This window comes from Henckelia pumila, chromosome 3, assembly GCF_033568475.1.
Source record: "Henckelia pumila isolate YLH828 chromosome 3, ASM3356847v2, whole genome shotgun sequence".
Lineage (NCBI taxonomy): Eukaryota > Viridiplantae > Streptophyta > Magnoliopsida > Lamiales > Gesneriaceae > Henckelia > Henckelia pumila.
The window spans coordinates 184,881,841-184,890,615 of NC_133122.1; the positions used below are offsets into that span (position 1 = coordinate 184,881,841).

An 8,775-nucleotide genomic window follows, 5' to 3' on the forward strand; every position below is an offset into this window, starting at 1 on the left:
AAAAATTGATTAGTACATAAATTAAAATTGGTCGATCAAACCGACCTATGGTTTGGTTCGGTTTTTTATTTGGTTTTAATAAAATTTTGAAATTTGTTTAAAAGAGATTGAGAAGTGATTCTTATATACTCTTCCAAACACTACCTTAATAATTTAGGATTTTGTTTTGACAAATATTTATAAACCTTTTTTATACATAAAAGTTTGTTTTTACAAATTTTTATAAAATAATTTAAAATTTTTATAAAGCAATTAAAACTTTTAAAGAATAAATTTGCGTTTGGAAACTATTTTATAAAACCATTTTTATAGTTAAAAAATATTATATTTTGAATTTTCATTCTAGAAACATAAAAATAACACCTCACAATTTTTTTATGAAAATTTTATCCAAATATACGATTTAAGTTGTTTAATTTATTGCTTAAAAAAAAGTTGTTTAATTTATGAAACTCTAAAAATATTTATTACGAAGCTATGTTGTTGGATGAGGCCCAACCAATTATAGACGTGGCAAATTCTGCGGATTGAAGCCACATGCAAGCAACGCAACAGGCCACTTATCCATTTGCAACACAAAATCTAATCCTCGACCGATCCGTCCCCAGAAGGCCAGAACCCCCCAAGTACTCCTTCGTCCGCATTTCATTTTTTTTTATATATTTTTTGCTGAATATTTTTTTTTATATCGAATCAATCAATAATGCCACCTTGTTGTGTCGCATCTGCGAATAACTTTATTTGTATTAATTATGTCAAATCTTTTCTACTACACTGCCCAAAATATTTTAAATGGAAATTTACATATAACGTTTGCTGTCCAAAAAAAATAATAATAATAAAATTCTTATTTTTTTTTGAATCGAATAATAAAATTCTTATTACTTCTGTAAGTTTCACCAGGGATTTGAATGTCGGATAAGCACAAGTTGTTATTTAGATTTTATTTTTTTTAAAAAAAAAACAGAAAGAAAGAAAGAAAGAAAGAAAGAAGAGGATTTCGATCGCAGTGACGGTGAAATTAGCAGATAATAAACAAATAATAAATATAAATACGAAAACAAAAGTTTGAAATCTCCACCAATTTCGTTACCAACGAGCAAGCAAACAGAAACAGGCGAGTGAGTCGTAGTTGTTCCCTTGTTCTCACTTGTCATTCTCCGCCAGGTTTTGTTCATAATTCATTCCTTTTTCTGGAGATAAACACTGGTAAGAGTATGGTTTTGATTTTTTGTATATGTGTTGTGCCATCTGCATTCGCGTTTTTTGGTGGATGATGATGATTCATTTTGGCGTTTATGTTCAGTGTGGTTCGATTCGTGTAGCGTGCGTTTTCGGTCATGTTTTGTTGACTTTTTTTTTAAAAAAAAAAATTGTCCTAATCGAAGCGTTGACAGGTCTCGTGGAAAAAATGCAAGCTTCCATTAAATCGGGCTTTGGCCTCCAAAACCGTAGGCCTTTTTTGGGAGTGAGTGATTACAGAAAGAAGGAGGACTCGGCCTTTTCTCGGCTTCCGATGAGTAAGCGGACCGGTTGCTTTGGATTTAGGATCAGTTCGGCTACAATGGGAGTGAAAGCAAGTGCTGATTCCGTGTTTGGATCATCCACCAAGTTCAGATCAGTTCGAGCTCAAGCTTCTGGTCTGTGTTTTCCTTTTTTTATTTCAATCGCCTGTTTTTGAGATTTGATGCCCTTTTTTGGAGGAATTTTAAGAAATTTATAATGCGGTGATAGAATGGATTTTGCACGTCTTACTTGGTTTCACTCCCGATTGTTGACATTTTATTTTTGAATGTTGGCGTTTTAAAGATAAATTATCATGTCATCGCTATTGATTTTGATAATACATTAGCAAGGATGTGCTGAGTTTGTTAACTTTTAATCACTATCAATATATCTTTAGTCAGTGCATTTTCTCAATATATGTATTTTAAGATATTTCACATAAATTTTTTTTGGTCTTATGACGCTGTGTGAAAGTTGAAGCTTATTTTTGCGGGCAGTCGTGCGCTAAATGTATGAAAACTTATTGTATATCCTGTCGAGCAACAGAAGGAGATGTTGAGGATGTCGTACCTGCCAAAATCCATGTGAAATCATCTGGATCAGTGCTTCCATATGTTGGTGTTGCTTGTTTGGGAGCCATTCTTTTTGGATACCACCTAGGGTATGCTACTCATTTTTTTGGCCTTTCCTTCTTTGAAAATGTGATGGTTAGGAGTACTTGACTTTTAGTTAGAATGTTAGAACAGGAGAAATCCACTTCAGTTGTCTTTTTATTCTATTGGTCGTTGATTGGATTTTGATTAACTTGCATTTCTATTAAAGTTCTGAAACTTGTTTATATACTTATTACCTACACACTCACTCTTGTTCAGGGTTGTTAATGGAGCTTTAGAGTACCTTGCTAAGGACCTTGGGATTGCTGAGAATGCCGTGTTAAAAGGCAAGTTGTGTCAACATAACTCTTAATGTTTAGGTATATTTGCATTGTATAGCATATAAAAAATTGACTCGACACGAAATCAGATAGAATTTTGCCCATATATTTGAAATTCAGAACATAGCATATTTCTAAGAGGATAACAGATTGAAAACATGAAGCCTTTAGCGAGTGGTTTATTCCATGATCAATCATCAAGTATTTTTTGGATAACAAATATAACTATTAGTGAAAGCTATATTGTCTTTTTTGTTTGCCAACTCACAATTTTTCTTGTAAATGTAGCAAAGAAGCGAGCACATATCTTTGTTAAAGAAATGAAAGGAATTTCCCTTAATGTTCACTGTGTTGATAATTCAGGGCTCCTTCTAAATGTGATCTTTAGGTGGATATAATCTAGCGTAGGTTTTGACCTTATTGTTTGAGAGACTCCTTTAGTTTCTATACAATGGTTTGGCACAGTTTGGCAATAAACTATTTGTATTTAGCTTTGGAAGACTGGAGACATAATTATTTTGTCCAGTAGTTAATGTTTTTGATACTTTTGGCATGCCTATCTTATCTGATTGATAAATCAAACTTCTATACTGATGCTTTGGATGTAGGCTGGGTTGTTAGTACTCTTCTTGCCGGTGCCACTGTTGGTTCATTTACTGGGGGTTCATTGGCTGATAAATTTGGTCGAACAAAGACCTTCCAGTTGGATGCAATCCCGCTTACCGTTGGAGCATTCCTTTGGTCTGTAGTTGGGATGGAGGATGTTTTTTTCATTTGATAAATTAATTAGAATAGCAGTGCCTAAACTGCCTTCATGTTTACAGTGCTACAGCTCAAAGTATAGAGGCTATGATAATTGGTCGTTTACTAGCTGGAATTGGGATTGGCATATCATCTGCGATTGTCCCACTTTATATATCTGAGGTACATTTGTTTCTCACCTTTTTAAACTTTTTTTCTTGCTCAAATGCGTTTTGGTACTTAATCTGACCCTGTTTTCTACGACTAGATTTCACCTACCGAAGTTCGTGGTACACTTGGGTCTGTCAACCAGCTGTTTATATGTGTTGGGATTCTTGCAGCTTTGGTAGCTGGATTACCTTTGGCAGGGAATCCTTTGTGGTATTTTCTCGCTTAGATTCTTTTGTATGGAAGCTGGATGATCACATATCTTACTTTCCAAAGTACATCAAGAATTCTTGAAATGCATAAACCTACATTAGTTTCTGGTATAACTGTCCTATGTTTTCATATTTTATCTCTCACGGCTTTAAACTCTTGTACAGCTGATTTTATTTGGGTTTGAGTGAGTGAAATTTGTTAATAGATTTATAATGTAAGGTAGCAAAATAAGGATTTGATTTCTTTTCGTTGTTATATTATAATTTAATGGTCTGGCATTGAGAATGTGAATAATTTTGTCCATATTGAATACAATGCTAAAGCAATGTTATGATGATTTTGGTCCTCATATCATTAGTTTTTCATGAATTTTTCATTTTGTATTTTAACCTACACTTGTGTTGCCTGATTATTATCTTACCAAGCATCTGACCACCGTATCAGGTGGAGAACAATGTTTGGTGTGGCGCTTGTGCCATCTATATTATTGGCCCTTGGAATGGCATTTTCTCCTGAAAGTCCACGATGGTTGTATCAGGTCCAAAACTTCGTTATATAGCGACTTCAGATCAATACGTGTTTCTTTTTTTTTTTTTTTTTTTTTTAATTTTTAGTGTATATGAATGGTTCTTCAAGTGATGCTTGATGAGGACCTTTCCTTTTTATACAGCAAGGAAAAATTGCTCAAGCAGAAACGTCCATAAGAAAGCTATATGGAAAAGAAAGAGTTGCTGAGGTTATGAGTGACTTGGACGCTGCCAGTCAAGGTTCCTCTGAACCAGAAGCTGGATGGTTTGATCTTTTTAGCCGTCGTTACCGAAACGGTATATCTTATGTTAACAAGTGGTATCCTGAGCTCACCAACATTTATTAACAGTGCATTTATCTGTCATCACCATGGTTTCCTGAAGCATTTAAAGGATGCATATGTTGATGAACTTGCATTTGCGGAGAAGAAGAAAGTGTACAGAGAAAATATTCCGCTTTATGTTCGATTTTTTTGGTGGTTTGTCCTGTAAAAATGAAAAGTCAACACCTCACAAAGAATCCACATATCCAAAATTTGTTATTCATGAAATGCCACTCGAACATCAACTATAGGGAGTGTAGATATGTTCGGACCATGATTCTTCATGAATGTGTTCACTCTTTATCACCAAAAAAAAAAAAAAAACAATGGCTGAAAATTTCAAATCTACTTGTCTGATGAACTTCCCACGTTTCAGCTCTGTTTTACTGACTCATCAATCTTCTCGTATTCCTCCTCCTCGGATGGGCTATGGGATACCTTTTTGGATATATGTATCATATGTAGGAGTTGGCTGATGGCAACAATTTGAGGAAAACTGAGACATAAAATCCAACTAATTCAGGGAGTGTTTGCAACCTACGAAAAAAAGTGATTCTTCAAATGAAAAGTGGAGAATCACTTTTTTCAGAGGGTGTAAACACTCCCTTGATGTGGATCCCTACTTTCTTCTGTCTAATATTCTTTCTTTCTCTATGCCTCTTGTTGCAGGTGCTTGTTGTGCTCATCATAGAAAATATGTGCATCATAAATTAGGACTCACAAATTTTGTTTGAATTTTCTCTGTTGTACAATGCGCTCTTAAATCTAATTGAACAGTTAATGGTTGACCATATTCTGGTTTCTCTTTGTTCAATTTCTTGTGAGCTTTTGTTGGAACATATTTAGTATCTCCTTGAAAATAATACTTTTTCATGTTCTTTTGCAGTTGTCAGTGTTGGTGCAGCTCTCTTCCTGCTGCAGCAGCTTGCTGGGATAAATGCGGTTGTTTATTATTCAACAGCTGTGTTCCGCAGTGCTGGAGTTGCTTCTGATGTTGCTGCTAGTGCTCTGGTTGGAGCGGCAAATGTGTTTGGTTAGTTTTATACGGAGGTTTTGGGAGTTATGTGATTATATTTGCCTAGCAAGGATGTTCCCTCACATGATTGCAATCGTTTGTTAGGCACAACTATTGCATCTTCATTGATGGACAAACAAGGAAGAAAAAGTCTTCTGCTTATAAGCTTTTCTGGGATGGTATGACTTATATTTTGGATGTTTGATATTACGAGGTATTATTTTTAAATATTTCAACCAAATAGTGTCTGAGGTCTCAAAGACAAAAAGGATGATGTTCCTTGCGACAGGTGAAAACATACTTTAATCAAGAGGACTAGACTCCCACCAAAACATCATTTAAAACAATGCCTTATCTTGAAGTATGGGTTTTTTTTGCCACTGACAGATTTTATACCTGTTGAATTATCAGCTCTTTTAACTCTATTTATATTTACGAGGTTGTTTTGACCGAATTTGATCTTATAAAATCAGCAATTTGTAGTGTTATGAAAGCATCAATGGGACATTTTGTTGTATGTCATCAGTCTAGACTGCTTTTCATCTTTAGATGAATGATTGAATTTTTAGAAAAACATTTTGGATTACAAGGGGAACTTCAAACCTCTATATGATCAACTGTGACTATTTACTATGGATTGAGTTTTTATGGTTATTATAATCACTATGGATAACCAATTTGTGTGTTTTCAAAGGCTGCTTCTATGCTGCTACTCTTCCTGACCTTCACTTGGAATGCTTTGGCATCCTATTCTGGAACACTTGCTGTCCTTGGCACTGTTCTGTAAGTTGTATATCTCCATAGTTCAAGTTCAGTTTCCATCTTTCTAGGATTGCTTCGTCTTTAATAGTATTGCATTGTTTGTTACTTGCTGCAGTTATGTACTTTCCTTTTCTCTTGGCGCCGGTCCAGTACCTGCTCTGCTACTTCCAGAGATCTTTGCCTCTAGGATCAGAGCCAAAGCAGTGGCATTGTCTTTGGGCATGCATTGGGTAAGAAAATCTATGTAATTTGTCCACCAACAACTTTCTGCACCTCTCAAGTGTTTCTCTTGTTACAGTTAATATTACTTTTTTCCCCAAATAAATTTGTGCACCACTTAAGTTGGATATTAAAGAGTTTTACACTTTACATGGGAGCAAGGAAATCTTGTAGTTTAAAGGGTGGCAAATGTAGTAAGCATTATTTCTTTAATCTAGAGCATTATCACGTAAATGCTTCCTCGGGCAAGAACATGGGACCGAGACTTCAAACATATTTCTTAAGCAAGTAAATAGAATCTGTTTATGTGCTATCGACTCGCTCAAATTGATTCTTTCCTTGTTTCTCTCTCGCCCAGATATCCAATTTCGTGATCGGCCTGTACTTTTTGAGCGTCGTGAGTAAGTTTGGAATCAGCACGGTGTACCTGGGATTTGCGTCGGTTTGTCTTCTAGCAGTCATGTACATAGCTGGTAATGTTGTGGAAACAAAGGGCCTATCTTTGGAGGAAATCGAGCGTGCTCTGAATCCAGCTGTCTGAGTACTATGTTGACATGTTTGAGGAAGACATTTGACATGTTGCCATTGCTTTTCGGCCAGTTTAATGTACATTATATTGTTTTTGTTCGAGCTGATAGTAATATGTCTCGTCTCTCAACCAATAATTACCCTTATCTCTGATAACTTGATCTCGGTTTTCTGTAAGAGCATTCGAGTTAAAAACCTAACTTGACATTAGCTACAAATTTTTGTGCTTATAAATCAAACTTGATCATCCCTCGAGTAGTTCGATCTCGAGTTTTCGTTCTTAAACATAGCAAAATTAAATTTTAAAAAAATAATTAGCTGTCAAACCATTTAATTTTCAAGAGAATATAATATAAAATAATAATTCTAATAATATAAAAATCAAGAGTGTCAATTCGGGTGGGTTCGGGTCGGGTTGACGAAAATAACTCTAAAAATTTTCTCAACCCGAACCCGAATCAACTCGAAAATGCCCAACCCAAACCCGAAACCCGGAATCAGCTAACTTGACTAACACGTTCAATCCGAACCAATCCGATTTTATTTTTTTATTTTTTTAACAAAATAATTAAATAAAAATTGAAAACACACAATAATAATAATAACATTTAATTTAATAACATAATAACAAAATCTAAGCATATATATAATTTAAATTTGAACTTTTAGTTGTAGAAAATTTAAAGTATACCTATTACAAAAAATAAAAAAAAAAATTTTAAAAATAAAAAATTGTACAAAATAAACATTAAATGACGAAAAATCTATTATATCAATATATAATAAATTTTTTTCAAACATACAACGTATAAAAATATAGTAAATCTATCTTAATTTTATATAAAACCAATAATAATTAAAAGTTTCGGGTCATTTCGGGTCAACCATGGTTGATCCGTACCCGATTATTTTTTTCGGGTTAGCTTTCGGGTCAACTTGATTCGACCCAAACCCAAAAACTTCCAAGCCTAACATGATATTTTTCGGATTGATTCGTGTCGGATTGGCGAGTTGGGTTGAGTTTTGACACCCCTATTAAAAATTTTATAATATTACATCCCGGGTTCAAACTAGATGATCGAACTTGAGATGTTTGAATTCAAATTCGACCTGGAGCTTCTCGATGTTGATTCAAGTTTGCTGTTTACTTGAAAAAAATGTTTGGTGTATTTATTAGTGCCTACTGCCTAGAAGGTACCAAACAAACATGTTGTCCACTTTCTTTGGAAAAATTCGACTTGTCTTTCGGGTGGTGCACGAAAGGTGCCATCGGATGGCTCAAATTGAGTCGGAGATAATGACATTTAATTATTTTGTAGATTTGAAATGTAGTAGTAACATGAGTTCCATTTAACATGTTAGAAAATAATACTAAATTTTAAGAGTGTAAAAACATGATTAAGAAGTAATTATTTGGCAAAAATAAGTGAAAAATCAGCTCCAAAATGTCCAAAAATAATAAGAAGGATCGCGGGGTCCGAATAGTTCCGAAGCAGCCGAACCAGTTCGGAAGGAGCAGAAGCATTTCGGAGCTTCCGAACCAGTTCAGTCTTCCGAACTCAGCAGGAAAGATGTGTCAAAATGAGTTTTACACGTGAAAAGTGAGGTGCAGATCGGATCTTTCGAACCCAGTTTGGACCTTCCGAACTCCAGATATCAAAATGATGTCTACACGTGTAATTCATGCTTAGATCTGAGCTTATGAACTGGATCGGACCTTCCGAACCCTGGCCTATAAATATGGGCGGAAATCTCATTTCCAAGTGCAAATTCAGAGGGTTTTCGAACCATTAGTCTATATTTGAGTGTTTTGGGCCATACCATCGAGGTCGGACATTA

The 8,775-nt window shown here is 34.8% G+C and overlaps 1 protein-coding gene across 2 annotated transcripts; it reads left to right on the forward strand.

The window, feature by feature from the left end:
* The first annotated feature begins 950 nt into the window (after positions 1 to 950).
* Positions 951 to 7,194, forward strand: LOC140887493 (plastidic glucose transporter 4). Of its 2 annotated transcripts, none has more exons than XM_073294753.1 (14): positions 951 to 1,117; positions 1,398 to 1,640; positions 2,053 to 2,167; positions 2,379 to 2,446; positions 3,049 to 3,181; positions 3,265 to 3,364; positions 3,450 to 3,562; positions 4,007 to 4,100; positions 4,233 to 4,386; positions 5,299 to 5,445; positions 5,533 to 5,606; positions 6,122 to 6,210; positions 6,305 to 6,419; positions 6,767 to 7,194. In XM_073294753.1, exons 2-14 carry the CDS (start codon positions 1,412 to 1,414, stop codon positions 6,947 to 6,949), a joined length of 1,614 nt encoding a protein of 537 aa, XP_073150854.1. In that variant the 5' UTR covers positions 951 to 1,117; positions 1,398 to 1,411; the 3' UTR covers positions 6,950 to 7,194. The 2 variants fall into 2 exon arrangements, with proteins under 2 accessions (XP_073150854.1, XP_073150853.1); XM_073294752.1 differs by having other exon boundaries at positions 952 to 1,209.
* The last annotated feature ends 1,581 nt before the right edge of the window (positions 7,195 to 8,775 follow it).

What these genes read in the sequence shown, in the direction of transcription:
- LOC140887493 (XM_073294753.1), top strand. Translation starts at nt 1,412, where the DNA reads ATGCAAGCTTCCATTAAATCGGGCTTTGGCCTCCAAAACCGTAGGCCT. An exon ending in CTTTTTGGATACCACCTAGG is followed by an intron (nt 2,168 to 2,378) that starts GTATGCTACTCA and finishes ACTCTTGTTCAG; the next exon opens with GGTTGTTAATGGAGCTTTAG. An exon ending in TGGAGCGGCAAATGTGTTTG is followed by an intron (nt 5,446 to 5,532) that starts GTTAGTTTTATA and finishes ATCGTTTGTTAG; the next exon opens with GCACAACTATTGCATCTTCA.